The 16,156-nt window shown below is 39.7% G+C and overlaps 1 protein-coding gene and 1 non-coding gene across 2 annotated transcripts; one reads left to right on the top strand and one right to left on the bottom strand.

Moving 5' to 3' along the window:
- Positions 1-11,520: 11,520 nt before the first annotated feature.
- Positions 11,521-13,605, bottom strand: LOC145575414 (uncharacterized). Its single transcript, XM_081633288.1, has 3 exons — positions 13,283-13,605; positions 12,990-13,189; positions 11,521-12,365 (listed from the first exon to the last, which is right to left on the bottom strand). Exons 1-3 carry the CDS (start codon positions 13,603-13,605, stop codon positions 11,521-11,523), a joined length of 1,368 nt encoding a protein of 455 aa, XP_081489414.1.
- Positions 13,245-13,349, top strand: LOC145577329 (small nucleolar RNA R71). Its single transcript, XR_014098773.1, has one exon. It is a non-coding gene; the product is annotated as a small nucleolar RNA R71 (small nucleolar RNA).
- Positions 13,606-16,156: the final 2,551 nt, after the last annotated feature.

Genomic DNA, 16,156 nt, shown 5'->3' with positions numbered 1-16,156 from the left:
CTTCCCCTAGCTAAAAACTTAGCCTGGGGAAGAAAAACTAACCATCATAACAAAGCTAAACAAGGATTCAATAAGCCCAAAACTAAACATGATTAAAAACAAAGGAAAAACAAATCCAACAAACACAACTAAAGAAATAGATGAAAACAAACAATATCGAAGCAAATAAATCAAACTAAAAGAAAAGATTGGAGAATACTAGAGAGAAACTTGATTAAAGAAGGAAACTTGAAATTCTAGCATTGGATTGAAATAACCTTGACCAAGTCTTGAATATAATGATGAAACTTGAAGAATAAGCTACTTTCTCTCTCTAAAAACTAGGTTCTAATGTTGATTGAAAATAGGATAATTACAAAATTCAATAAGAAGGCTATTTATATGCATCACCAATCCGGAAATAAAAACCCAAGGAGAGGCATCTCTTCGCATGTTGCGCCCTCCCATGAAAGGGTACGGAACCTCCTAGCCCAGCAGGCTGCGCTCGCGGCCTGTGGTGCTGCGCCCGCGACTGTAAGTTGGAGAGGCCTCTCTAGATGAGGAGAGTTCGCGGCTTGAAAGCAGGGGAATTTGACCCTCGAAATGCCGCGCCCGCGGCCCTAGGTGTCGCGCCCGCGGGTTGCTGAGGAGAGGCATCTCCCAAGGCGTGGCTGGGCATCTACAGCAACAATTGAGGAAACTCTAATACAGTGACCCGCGCCCGCTTCTCCTTGTTTGGCTGCGCGCCCTCTCCTTGAGCCTCTCTTTCCCTTCCTTAGCTCCATATGCATCCATACGCTTCATCAAAAGGGATCGAGAACCTACAAAATATCAAAGAAAACTAAGAAAACACAAAGAAAGGGAGAATAAAGAGGAAAAACATGAGAAAAGACAAAACAACACAAAAACGAAGATAAACGCTTTGAAAAAGCTCAAACAAGTGCAAATGAGGGGAAAATCATTAGAGAAAAAGGATAAAAGAGTGGCATAAATGCCACTCATCAAAATCCCCCACACTTGCCTCTTGCTTGTCCTCAAGCAAAGAAAACTAGTATAGCTAAAGCTAATAAAGAAAGGCCGAATTTTCTTTTAGCATAAGCAACAAGCCATTTAAACCTTAAGGTCACCAATGAGGATGAGTTGTGATCTCGTGAGGGTTTCCAAAGAGTTTACCCCACAACTCTCATAAAATTGCGTTCAAGACAAACCAAGAAAGAGAAAACAAGATTATGAATCAATTAGCACATGCAAATCATAATCAAATCAAGCTTTTAAAGACAACAAGCACAAGTGGATGGCAAGCTTTCTAAGTAGTAAAAGTAAGCATGCAAGGGGATGCCAATGGTTTATTGAAGGATAAACCATACTAAGCATAGAGAACTCTAACATGCGCCACTCCTCCCGCATTCCATACCTTCTTACCGCGTTCCCTCATCTAGATTCAAATCCACCCTTGGAGGTAGCATCTCATGACTCCTCGAAGGAGCTGGAACAAAGATTAAAACAATATGAAGTAGGGGAACCCGACGTCTTACCAAGTCATGCTTTTCACTATACTTGAAATCTCTCTCCCTCCACCGACTAGAGACTCAACCAACCTAGGTCAAAAGAACATTGAAAGGGTTGTAGCGTTGGCTAGGGGTAAAGGTGTGGAAGAATTTTAAAATTGGTGCTTAGCCTAATCGTGAAGCGAAGGTTGATCAAGCCTCTTTTCCAAAATTAAACATCTACCAATTTTCAAACTACATTGCCACAAACTTGAATCACATTGCCAAACATTATGAAGTTTCATCTTTTCCTTTCATCATCATTCAAGAAATTTTTATTCTCTTTGTCATTTTGCAAATTTTCCATTCTTTTTTTTTTTTTTTACTTTATTCCAATGTCCTTACCTCTTATAACTATGGACGGCTTTTTCTAGAATTTGCACTTGCTTTTATTGAACAAATATTCACAACATCACAATCTCACTTTCCATTAAGAACCATTACCTTCCACATTTCAAATCAAAACATCCATAAGCTTTCGAGGCTTGAATTTCACTATCCTAAGGGTGAAAGTAAAACAAAAGGCCATGGGCTTATAATGTGCTATAATCAAGGAAGGGAAGGCTCAACATGGGAAGCAAAAGGGGCAAATGCAACCAAAAATATAATAAAATAAAAGCTAATCCTAGAAAACAAAAAAGTCACCGAATGAAAGAATGTTCTTTGTCATCCCTAAGATAGTTCGGTCGCTATCTTGGGAGTTAGACGCCATTTTCTAGAGCTAAGCATGCCTTGATAAGGATCCTACGCCGCTCATACAAAGAAATGTTGGAGGCTTAAACAATGAAACTCACATCGGGTTCCAAAAACTACCTCTAGAGCTTCAAATCTCCTAATGAGAGCAACACCTTCTTACCACAAACAAGTGAAATTGGGTTTGATGGGCCTTACAAGTTCTAAACCGGCTACCTTAGCATGGACCTATCCTAGAGTCAACCGATGGCAATCCCGAAGCATGCAAACTTTTAACACTTAGTAAGAAAGACATTCAATCACACAAGTTAACTTTTATTATGCTCAAAATGAAGATGAAGCAAATAAATTTTTCGTGGTTTGTCTTGAAACAATAAAGTCAATTTTTTTTTCCAAAAAGGATGGAGAATAAAAGCAATAAGAGGCAAGTAAACATTTAATTCCCAATCGACAAACAAAAATCGTTCGGCATCATACCAACGATCACCAGATTCCGTAGAATCAAATGCATATAACCTCGAACAATCAACTCCATCCTAATCTTACTAACTATGCACACAAGAGAAAATAAAAGAGAGTAAAGGAAAGGTCTCACCCAAATGTTTCTTGAAGAAAAATAAAGCAACCAAACCATTTACCATAACTCCATATGTTGCTTCCAACGTTCTTCAAAGCTACAAAAGAGAGAGATAAAAACAAAAACAAAAACTATGGAAAGAAAAAGGTTAGAGAAAAAAAAATCTACAAACTTGAACCTTAGGCACAACCAACTACCCAAATCATCATCCAATCATCATCATCATCATCAAAAACATCATTAATCAACAATAATCTAAAACAACCCAACCAAAAGCTATAAAACCCAACGCCCAACAACAATACCAAACATAAATCCCCATAAGTCCTTGGTGCCTTTCCCCACACTTATCCAAAAATACTTCCTTTTGACTCAAACACCCCCCCACACTAAATAAGAGTATCGTCCTCTATGCTTAACATGCAAATAAACACACAAGGGGGGACCCAAAAGGGGAGGGGAAAAACATGCATACCAAAAGGGGAACTATTGGCCACTAGGGCCGGCACCATCATCATCCCCATTCCTATCATAGGAAAAACCCGAGGGGGGCCATGTAGATCCAACCTCCGGTGTAACCGAGGGGCCACCCATAATGACCCTTGAAAAATGTCAAGTTGGGATTGGGTCAATTGGTCATATGGCTCGGGTTGCACCAATTGCAAAGGGTGAAAGGGATCAACGTAGGGGTAGTTTGGGTCGCCCCTATAATCGCTCCCAACCGAAACCCGCTAGTCATAGTGACCGGACTTATCGGGAAACTCACACCTTGGCTCATCAGGGTTCAGGACACCCGGCCAATAGGGGTACGTAGGTTGGTTGTCACCCCTCCATGATGGCACGAGCCCTTGTTGGGGCGGCATATATGGATAGTTAACCGGAGAAGTGACTTCCCTCCTACGTACACTAGCATCATAAAGGGCATTAGTTTGAAAGATATTATTGTAGGTAATATTTCAAGCATCCCACACTTGAGCCCCACTGTGATCATACACTTAAGCATGGTGGCGTCCAAAGGGAAGGAAGCTAGAGCAAAGAGCCGCCAACAAGTTTTAGGAATTTGTAAACCGTTCACAGGGTGAAGGTTACACCCCTTCACGATCCATGAGATCGCTAACTCCACAGTGGTCCAAAACCATGACTGGATATTCGGGGATAAAGGTACAAATCCAACCTAAAAGTGATTGAACCTGCCCTAAAAATAGGCCTATACTTTATTCTTCTCATATTCATGTGCGCTTTCTAACTAACATACAATCATTATATTAATCCTGAACCTGTTTAATCTATGTTGGTTGAATAATAATGCTCAAAACAAAACTATTATTGACAATCACTTGAATTAAAATCATATTAGCATAAAAAAGATTAATTATCTTATTAAGCGTGATTACAAGTACAAATATCCTTTAAACCTACAAGAGAGGGCGTGATCAGGCAATAACAATAATATTAAGCAACATAATATTGATACAACAAATCATCATCATCATAATAATCTCAATAAAGCATAATAATATTAGCAAGATCCTAAGCATGATACTAATAAGATTAATAACAAATCCTAGCATGTCACTAAGCAATAAAGATCAAAGCTTTAGCCTAACATGATACTAACATCATAGAAGAAAATAAGAAACAACCTAAGCATGATACTAGAAAGCAATAAAAACATCCTAACATGATACTAGGAATTAATATAATATAAGAAATATGATTTCTATATCAAAAGAATAATTAAGAAGAAATCTAATTACTTACTTTGATGCCTCGTATCTCTTTCTATCAAAACAATACACACGTTAGTAACTTCAAGGAAATTACTAAATCAAACAATTAATTTAAATAATTAAAATAGGGATTTGGGACCTAACCCTCAGAAATTATCAACCTTTCACGTCTAGGGCGAAGGCAACTACGAGCTTGGCTAGGTGTGTCTAGAGCTCGTGAATGTGGTATTGTGTTTGTAAAAAGGCTAGGCTTAGAAAGAGGGAACAAGCTTTTGCTCAAGAGAGAAGAGAAAAGAATTAGATGATTGTGAATGAATAAAAACGTGGAAATACGACCCTATTTATTAGAAGAATAGCCCGAAAACAATCAGAAAAAGACCGAATCCCATATGGAATAGAACTATTTCTATCGCGGCGCGACAATTCTATCGTTGTGCGACAGCTTTGTCGCAGCGCGCTAGTTCTGTCGTTTCACGTTGGAGAACGTGTTTTCTAAAATTCGTATGGAATCCTTAATCTAATTAAATTCGATTAATCAAAGTCCGTACTTATCTTTTAAAAATCAGATTTAATCTTTTTAAAACACTTGTTTTATTCCAAATAAAATTCTTTATTTTCCAAAAATATAATTATTAATCTTAATTCCACTAGAACTTAAGAGAACCTTCTAGATTATTCTAGAAGATTAAAATCAATCCTAATGACTTTAGGAATAATAATTAATGGGCCCTCCACTAGATCATTGGGCCACATAAAACCATTTCAGGCCCAATTTAGTATTTTGGCCATAACTTCCTCATTATTCATCGGAATTGGGCTTATAATATATCGTTGGAAAGCTCTTTTCGAGCCCAATCAACCTACACCATTATTGGACCCTTATCATGTATTAAACTAAATTGGACTGGACATTTCTTAAATAGAGTACATTTTTGAAAACAGAAAGAAAGATAATTTTATTAAAACAACCGTATCACAAGACTTTTCACACTTTCACTTCGTTCGATAATCAATGACGTGAAAGGTATTCATCACTGGGTTTGATTTTTGGGGAGACACAATCAGGTGTCTACAATTATGTTGGTGAGAGGCGAACATACCTTGCATGGTAAGTTGCATGCTCTCCATTTGAGCTCTCATCGCTGCCATCTCTTGTTGAAAATCGGGTTGCTGTTGTTGTTGTTGTTGTTGTTGTTGTTGTTGTTGTTGTTGTTGTTGTTGTTGTTGTCTTCTTCTTCTTCTTCTTATTCGTTCTTGATGTTGTTGTTGTTGTTGAATCAGAAGCACCTCCTCCACCTCATCCTCTTCTTCACCATCAATCTCAATCTCATCATCCAATTCATTTATCTCATCCATATCCACCTCCATCCTGTTGTAAGGAGGGTGTTCCCATCATAGGGGATCCTTCTCCTTAGATGCCTATGGCCCTTTAGAAGCCTAGGACTTTACACTTGTTAGGGTGTATTAGGATTTGAATTCCTGACTGTTTGGTAGACCTTGAATTAGAAATGATACTCTCATCACGCTTTTTTGTAAGAAACAAGTAGGAGTCGCCAATGAGTTTTAGGAAAACTCATAAACCTCGTTCATGCCTTTCTCACAAGTAGAGTTCAAGGGATAATTAGCACGAATCGTAAGTTTACCCATGCCCAAATTGGTCTACATAAACCAGAAATGAGTTCAGGAGCGAGGGTACTAAGATAACGTTCCCTTTAGAGGGGAATCGCCATCTTAGCCCTATTACGGCCTCTACTAGTTCTTCCTTTTCACAATTTCATTACCAAACAATATATGCAACGTGATACCTAAAGACTAAGTTAGTTGATTTTATTTACAAGCATTAATCACGTAGGAATTACATTGCAAAAGTCATTATTCTTTGTTTAATCAATATTCGTGAAAAGAACAAAATAAACAATATTCGCCTTGTCTTAAGTGATAAAACAACTATTAATTATCAAATTCTAGCCTTGATTAAACGAAAGAATACTATGTGAATTAATTAATTAAAAGTTTGTTTAAAGTGATGAAATAACACTATTTATTTAATTAAAGTTATTTAAACAATAGAAGAAAAGTGATTTATCCAAGTGCTCAGGAAACTAACCATTCTTCTTTGTATGCTTAGATCTCCGTCTTGGATGTTTATGGACCTTCTTTCTTCTTTGTACCTCCAAGGGCTTCATGGATTCAATTAGGGTTGAAGATTAGTTGGGAAGAAAGAGGAAAAATTAGTATGATAGTAAGAGGGTTTGAGAGAGATTAGGGTTTTCAGAATTAGGGGTTTAGAATTCTGATTTTTCTGTCCGTTTAGAGCTGAACGAAAACCCCTATTTATAGGTGTAGGAATCTAGGTTTAGGGTTTTAGAGCCGCGGTGTCAGGTGGTGCGCGCAACTCTCTGAGTCGCGCTGGGTGCCGCACGCATCTCAATGAGTCGCGCGCGCCAGGCGCGCGCAACTTATTGACTTGCGCTGGTTTGCGGTTTGCCTTATACGAAAATGCGTTTTTAAAACTTCCATAACTTTTGATTGTAGATTCGGACTAAGGCGTGTGAGATATCATTGGAAAGATCTGAATGTCTAATTTCTAATTCCGTTAAAATTAGGTTAAAATATGTTATGGATCAAAAGTTATGGCCGTTGGAGTACAAGGGTGTTGGTTTTAGTGCCCGGTTTAGTGTTTTGATCATAACTTCTTCGTTTTGGCTCGAAATTGGGCTTATAATATACCATTGGAAAGATATTTGAAATGGCTATCCATCTGTATAGGCCTTGCATGGGAATTTGATGGTTGGTTTATCTGTTTGGCTCGATTTTCAACAATGTAGGTTCCATTGGATCCAATCATTGCATTTGACGTATTTAGGTCCGTTATTAATCAAGTTTAAACATGTATGAACACGTTTTAGGCCTAATTAGTAATCGGAAAAGGCTCTAAGATAAATTGGTCTCAAATATGGGTTTTAACTTACTTCATAATGCATTTCGTAGTCCATAAACACTTCAACTTTGATCTAGCATGAAGAATGGGTTTTTGTAACATCATCGCACTTCCTTTTCGGGACAAGAGGCCAAAAGTAGGTATCTACACCCGTAAATGGGGAGGACACCCGAGTCTTTTCTCAGCCACCAAGGGTGATTAACTCCCTCTCTGGTATGGGAAGTGAATTCCAGCTTCGGGAAGAAACAATGATGCTTGCGGGTGACTAGCGAACTCCAAATCCCGTCTACTTTAGTCCCTTTGATGAATTGCATCGTTTTGTGTTGCTTCTCGTCGAACCAAATGTCACTCCCATCAGCTTTCCCTACTATGGTGCAATAGCACAACTTATCCTCATGACCCAACTTCTCCGCCAACCTTGAAACCATAGCTCCACAATGGATTTCCCCCGTCTGTGTTCCCGAAATAATAGCATCTATGCACTTAGTGAAGATATACCCCAAGTTCACTCTATTTTTGAAATCCGGCCTAGAGGCAAACCACAAGATTCAGATCTATTCTAGTGTTATCTTCCCCAAATCTTGCTTGTTGAAGACCATATACCTAATAATACGGTGAAGTAGTCTAAAAGCCGGGTGCATGATCTCACTAGCCAATGACCACTTAGTATCAAAGCTATTTTTCCGGGATATACACTTCCACCAATGAACGGGGTTATAATCGGGTAATTTACTCATATTCGGGGAGGAAAATGTTGGCATCGGGATTGAGGTCAAGGTATTCATTGAATTCTCGGAGGGACATGGTTTCTTTTTTGTTGAAGAGTTGAAATGAGATGGAGATGTTGTTGTTTCCAGTGGCATGCGTTTCAAAGGAGGCTAAAAACTCCAAGGTAGGCTCACGGTAGGTTTGATAAACCTTTGTTGCAAAGGAGTTTAGCCTTGGATTGTCAAAGAAAAATCAACAATCTTCATCAAAGCCCAATTTTGTTGTTGTGGGTTGATGATAGTGTTTGGTGGGGTGGATTTTCGTGATTATAGGGCGTCATATTTGGTTTTGTGGTATTTGTTGGTGAATTTAGTTGGAGGCAAAGATGGTGGTGGTTGTTCAACATTTTGAGGGGTTTATGAGGATGAATCTTGGGGCTCTTTTCCACTCTTTCTTTTCTTTGAACCCAAACCAAGCACCATTTCATGCGTTGGTCGTGCCACTTCTTTGTCTTCTCCTTATATAACCTCGAGCTCTCAAAAGCATCATCTCTAAGCTCTTCGAGTTCATTGAGCTTCAACAATCTCTTCTCACCGGCTAATGATAAATCCATATTGAGCTCTTTGATAGCCCACCAAGCCTTGTGTTCCAATTCCACCGGCAAGTGACAAGCCTTCCCATAGACCAACCTATAAGGGGTTATGCCAATTGGAGTCTTGTACACCATCCTTAGAGCCCATAGCGTGTCATCAAGCTTGAGAGACCAATCCTTCCTAGACTTTTTCACCATTCTCTCAAGAAGATTCTTGATTTCTCTATTTGACACTTCCACTTGTCCTTGAGTTTGAGGGGAGTAGGGTAGGCCAACCTTGTGGTGAACTCCATACTTCTTAAGAAGGGCTTCGAGTTTCTTCTTGGAAAAGTGAGAGCCTCCATCACTAATGAGCACCCTAGGAACCCCAAATCAAAGAAAGATGATCTTCTTGAGAACCTTAAGCACAACCTGATGATCATTGGTAGGGGATGGTATAGCCTCAATCCACTTAGTCACATAATTGACCGTACCAAGATATACAAGTTCCCACAAGAAAAGACAAAGGGCCCCATGAAATCAACCCCCCATACATCAAAAGGTTCGACCTCTAAAATGCTTTGTTGAGGAATTTCATCTCTCTTGGTTATGCCACCACTCCTTTGACACCTATCACATCTTGAAACAAACTTGTGGGCATCCTTATGCATCGTCGGCCACCACAATAGAGATTGATAAATCTTTGCCACCGTCTTGTCAACTCCCCCATGTCCTCCACATGGTAATGAATGGAAATGCTCAAGAACTCCTTCGATTTCATGATTCGGAACACATTTCCGGAAAAGACCATCTCCACATTGCTTGAACAAGTATGGGTCGTTCCAAAAGTACCTTCTTACTTCTTTGAAAAACCTTTGCTTTGTTGAGAAGAGAATTCCGGGGGAATGACTCCACAAGCAAGATAATTGGCGATATCCGCATACCAAGGGCTAGATGTTGAAGCCATAGCCGTAAGAGTTTCAAATCCCATCTCTTCATTGATTGGTACATCATCTTTGTTATCAAAAGGAAGCCTAGACAAATGATCCGCAACATAGTTCTCCGCTCCTTTCTAGTCTCTTATTTTCATGTGGAAATCTTGAAGGGAAAGAACCCAACGGATAAGGCGAGGCTTTGCTTCCTTCATAGTCATGAGATATCTAACCGCTATATGATCTGTGTACACAATCACCTTAGAGAAAATGAGATAGGACCTAAACTTGTCAAAGGCAAACACAACCGCTAGCATTTCCTTCTCCATCATTGTGTAATTTCTTTAAGCTTCATCTAGAGTTCTACTTGCATAGTAGATGACATATGATTTTCGTTCCTTCTTTTGCCCAAGCACAACACCTACTGCAAAGTCACTAGCATCGCACATTAGCTCAAAAGGCAAGCTCCAATCCGGAGCTTGCACAACGGGAGAGGAAATGAGAGTTTCCTTGAGCTTACGAAATGCTTCAAGGCAAGCCTCATTGAAGCTAAAAACAACATCCTTCTTGAGTAATTCGGTCAAAGGTTTGGCGATTGATGAAAAATCTTTAATAAATCTCCAGTAAAAACCGGCATGCCCAAGAAAAGCTCTTACTCCTATGATAGAAGTAGGAGGGGGCAACTTTGTAATCACCGAAACTTTGGCTGGATCAACTTCAATGCCATTCTTTGAAACTTTATGGCCAAGGACAATACCCTCCTCAACCATAAAGTGGCATTTTTCCCAATTCAAGACCAAACTTGTCTCTTGACACCTTTTCAAAACTTTTTCAAGATTATAAAGACAATTGTCAAAAGACGAGCCACCAACACTAAAATCTTCCATGAATACTTCAATCTCTTCTTCAAGCATCTCGGAGAAAATAGAAGTCATGCATTGTTGGAAAGTTGAAGGAGCATTGCATAACCCGAATGGCATTCTTTGGTATGCAAATGTTCCATATGGACATGTGAAAGTAGTTTTCCCTTGGTCATTTGGATGGATAGGAATTTGGAAAAATCCGGAGTACCCATCCAAGAAACAAAAGAAAGCATGGTGAGAAAGTCTTTCCAACATTTGGTCCATGAATAGGAGAGGAAAATGGTCCTTCTTTGTATTTTTGTTCAACCTCCTATAGTCAATACACATTCTCCACCCGGTCATCGTCCAGGTGGAGATTTCCTCTCCTCCTTCACCTTTGATGATGGTCATTCCACCCTTTTTGGGAACTAAATGGACTGGACTAACCCACTTGCTATTGGAGATAGCATAAATGAGGCCCGCTTCACGGAGTTTCAAAATCTCCTTCTTGACAACCTCTTAGAGGTTTGGGTTTAACCTCCTTTGAGGTTAAATGGAGGTGGATTGATCATCTTCAAGATGAATATGATGCATGCACAAAAAAGGGCTAATACCCTTGATATCATCAATTCTATACCCTATCACATCTTTATATTTTCTCAAAACATCAAGCAATTTTTCCAAATCAAGTCCATCAAGGGTAGCATTGACAATAATAGGGTACTTTCCCTCATTATAAAGATAAGAATATTTCAAAGAAGGGGGAAGGGGCTTGAGTTCTACCATGAGAGGAGGCTTAAAACTCTCCTCCAATTTCTCCTCTTTATGCTCAAGCTCGATCTCCTCTTGTTGTTCAACCTCTTCCTCCTTTGAGGTTTCTTCCATAGCCAGACAAACTCTCTTGCATCTTGAGAGTGGAACTCTTCCTTGCATGTAAGAGCTTCAATCATTGGATCTTGAGGCTTCATCATTACCCTCCCCAAACGATCTAACTCCTCATTCATAACATTAACTCGATAGCATTTCTCAACCATGGGGGTCTCGAGTAATTTGAAAAACTCAAAGACAATCTTCTCATTGGCCACTTTACATGTAATAGTATTGTTCTTGCAATTGATGATCGCCCCAAGGTTTTAAGAGCTTCACGACCCAAGATCAAAGGAGTATCAACATCTTCTTCCATATTAATTACTACAAAATCACATGGCACATAGATATGCCCAACTTGAATAGGAACATCCTCAAGTTCACCACAAGGAAGTTTGACCAAGTGGTCGGCTAGTTGAATTGTTTTTCTTGTGGGTATCATTTTAATATTGAGTTTTTGTGCAATGGAGAGGGGAATTAAGCTAACACTCGCTCCTAAATCCGCCAAGGCACCCCTAGGTTCCATGTTACCGATCTTAAGCGGTAAAGTAAAGTTTCTTAGGTCCTTCTCTTTCTTTAGCATCTTGCGTTGAACGAGTGCACTAACTTGATGAGGGAGGGTAATGAGCTCATCATTGAGCTTCCTCTTGTTGGTTAGGATATCTTTGAGAAATTTGGAGTAAGAAGGCATTTGGGTAACAACCTCGATGAAAGGGAGACTGATGTGTAAGTTCTTCATTACACTAAGGAATTTGGCGAATTTATCATTCAACTCTCTCTCCGCAAGCCTCCTGGGAAAAAGAACCGGCTCATCTAGATTCCTAGTCTCACTAGGACTTGAAGTTGTCTTCTCAACATTAGGCTTCTTCTTCTCCACATTCTCTTCTTTCCCAACAACCTTGTCTTCTTCAACTCTCTTCTCCCCCTTCACACCTTCTTCTCCTCCCTTCTTTCCCTCACTTTCTCCCTCTTTTGGCCCTTCATAGGATGTGCCCGATCTCAATGTGATTGCCTTGCAAGAGTCGGGTTTTATGTTATGAGAGGGGTTTGCTTGTGGTTGACCAGGTAAAGTAGAAGGTGAGTTGAAAGGTATTCTCTCGGCCAATTAAGCTAATTGTGAATCAACCATCTTGTTATGCGCTTTGACCTCTTGCATTTGTTGATTCATGGCTTGGAGTTGTTGAAGAATTTGGGTTTGTGTGGAATCGGATTGAGATGCTTGATCTTGACTCCTTTGAGACCCTTGATTTTGGTTGATGTATTGGTTATTATTGTTTTATTGGTTGTTCCTTGGGTAGTTTCCTTTCGGATTTTGGTTTTGAGGTGGAGGTGGGTTTTGGTATTGAGGGTTGGAATTGTATGATGGTTGAGCTTGTTGCCCTCATTGTTGAGGTTGAGATGCAAATCTGGGTGGTGGTTTTCTCCAAGCTACTCCTCCGCCACTTCCCCTATATCCATCTTGCCTTGTGTTGTAAGAAGCCACATGCTCGGGGCTCAAAACCCCCATAATAGGATGTATCGTGGTTCGTGCCACCATAATTTTGACATGAGAAAGAATTGACTTGAGAAGAGCTTGCCCCACTATTAACAATTGTGTTCAACTTTGCAAGCCCTTTGTCAAAAGCTCAATTTGATGCTGCAATTGATCAACCTTCTCTAATTCGTACATCCCACCTTTCTTCAGAGCATTCCTCCTTCTACCACCCCAAGAGTAGTTCTTCGCTACTTCTTCTATTGTTACTTCGACTTGGTTTTGGAGGATCTTAATCAATTGTCCACCCGCCCCCGCATCCAAGTTAGCTCTAGACATATGTTCCAATCCATCATAAAAGAATCACATGAGCAAGCTTTGATTGTATTCATGATGAGGACATGCTTGTACCAACTCCTTAAACCTTTCCCAAGCTTCACTAAGACTCTCATCTGTTTCTTGTTCAAACGATGCAATCTTCCTCCTCATCTCGGCGGTCTTTTCCTCAGAAATGAACCTCTTCAAGAATGCCTTGACTATCTCTCTCCATGTTGTGATGGAATTTGGCCTCACTTGCTTGAGCCACTTCTTAGCTCTACCCGAAAGAGATTGTCGAAATAGATGCATTCGGATGTACTCTTGAGAAACTTGATTGGTTTGAATCATGGCACATAGCTCAAGGAATCTATCAAGGTGCTCAATGGGATCTTCACTTGGAGAACCCGAAAATTGTTCCGTTTGTACCATTCTTGTGTATTGGTGGTGAATGGTAAAGTTGGTTTCCGTGACGGGAAGCAAAATCCCTCCCGTGAGCTCATAATCCTCCGGATTTCAAAACTCACGAAACAAAACTTCATCCTCTTGTCCCACCATTGCCTCACTTTGTGAACTTGAAGAACAAGAGTCACTCCCACTATCAACAATAGCACCAAGACCTCTTCCCTCTTCTTGATAAAGCCTATGGACTTGTCTCAAATTTCGGTCGATCTCATGGTCAATGTTATGTGTGGGTGGTCCTTGAGACCTCCTAAGCATCCACCAAGGCTAAACAAACAATTAGCAATGACTAGCAAGAGAATAAACGAACAAAAACAAAAGCAACGAATTCAATAACAACACAATAAAAGTGCAAAACTAGCCGTCTCCCCGGCAACGGCGCCAAAATTTTATACCTAGGGGAAATAGGTCGTTTACTACCTCCTCCAAGTCAAATTATAATTATACTCTTCACTACCCTAACAGAAGTACAGGGGCAAGCAAAGGATCGATCAATGAGGAAAATGGGGTTTTGCACAATCAAGGTGAATTATGAATCTATTGCAAAGGGGTATTTTTAATATTGTTGAGTTTTTTCAATAGTCAAACTACTACTACGTCGAAATGAGAACTAGAAAAATAAGAGATCGAAAGTTAGAAGAATTAGAACAATGTGCTACTAATAATCTCAAGCCATCAAAAATCATACATTCATCAATTTATAGCATAACTCAATCAAATCATCATCAATCATCAATATTAATACATGTTTTTCACCCCCTTCCCCTAGCTAAAAACTTAGCCTAGGGAAAAGAAACTAACCATCATAAAAAAGCTAAACAAGGATTCAATAAGCACAAAACTAAACATGATTAAAAACAAAGGAAAAACAAATCCAACAAGCACAACTAAAGAAATAGATGAAAACAAACATTATCAAAGCAAATAAATCAAACTAAAAGAAAAGATTAGAGATTAATAAACATAAACTTGATTAAAGAAGGAAACTCGAAATTCTAGCATTGGATTGAAATAACCTTGACCAAGTCTTGAATAAAATGATGAAACTTGAAGAATAAGCTACTTTCTCTCTTTAAAAACTAGGTTCTAATGTTGATTGAAAATAGGATGATTACAAAATTCAATAAGAAGGCTATTTATATGCATCACCAATCCAGAAATAAAAACCCAAGGAGAGGCATCACTTCGCATGCTGCGCCCTCTCATGAAAGGGTACGGAACCGCCTAGCCCAGCAGGCCGCGCCCGCGGCTGGAAGTTAGAGAGGCCTTTCCAGATGAAGAGAGCTCGCGGCCTGAAAGCAGGGGAATTTGACCCTCGAAATGTCGCCCCCGCAGCCCTAGGTGCCGCGCCCGCGGGTTGCTAAGGAGAGGCATCTCCCAGGGCGCGGCTGGGCATCTACCACAACAATTGAGGAAACACTGATGCAGCGACCCGCGCCCGCGGCCTTCAGCCCCACGCCCGCGTCTCCTTGTTTGGCTGCGCGCCCTCTCCTTGAGTCTCTCTTTCCCTTCCTTAGCTCCATATGCATCCATAGGCTTCATCAAAAGGGACCGAGAACCTACAAAATATCAAATAAAACTAAGAAAACACAAGGAAAGGGAGAATAAAGAGGAAAAAAACGAGAAAAGACAAAAAAACACAAAAATAAAGATAAAACACTTTGAAAAAGCTTAAACAAGTGCAAATGAGGAGAAAATCATTAGAGAAAAAGGATAAAAGAGTGGCATAAATGCCACTTATCAGGCCACAAAGGAGAAAAATGTTAGGGTAACTGAAGAGGCTACCAACAAAAAGAAGAAGCACAAAAGTGAGGAAAAGCCTATGGAAAGTGTAGGTGTTGCTTCAAATAAAAAGAAAAAAAAAGAAGGAAAAAAAAAAGAAGTGGATGAAGCAGCCCCTGATGTTAGTGTGGAATATGGGAATGACTTGGAGGGAAAAAAAGAATAAGTGAAAGAGGCAATCGTGGAAGTTGTGATTTCACGCATTTTAACATCAATTGAAGATCCCAAACAAGGTGATGTGTCGTTGCTACCTAAAGGTGCCCAAGAGGAAACTGTGCATGAAACAGAGGTAAGCCTGAATGTTGATGCAGAAACAGCAATTTCAATAGGTGGTGGCATTGGTGCTATTGAAAAACTGCAAATGAAGCTAGTGTTGAAGGTGTTGCTTCGGATGAAGTTGAGAAGATTAGAAGATGTGGTTGAAGAGGCTACCACTATAGAAGGAAGCGAGGATAAAGATTTAAAAAATGATGATAATTTGGTGGAAAGTGGCAACGGAGATGTGGTTGAGCAAGGTGATTTACCTAGTGGCGCTCCTACCACCACTCAAATCCAAGATACTCAGGTTGTTGCTATATAAAGATGATGATTTTTCTTCTTTTGTACTTGTTTTAACATATCTGAACTATGGTTCTTATCGATTATGTATGGCTGATGTTTATTGCTTTTGTGGACAAGTTTTAAGTATTTGTTTCTTGTGTTGACATGGACAAGTAATTAGCAACTAATATTTGTAATC

This window comes from Chenopodium album, chromosome 13 (assembly GCF_948465745.1).
Source record: "Chenopodium album chromosome 13, dcCheAlbu1.1, whole genome shotgun sequence".
Lineage (NCBI taxonomy): Eukaryota > Viridiplantae > Streptophyta > Magnoliopsida > Caryophyllales > Amaranthaceae > Chenopodium > Chenopodium album.
The sequence above is the reverse complement of the archived record's forward strand: the minus strand, read 5'-3'. Positions and strand labels throughout refer to the sequence as shown.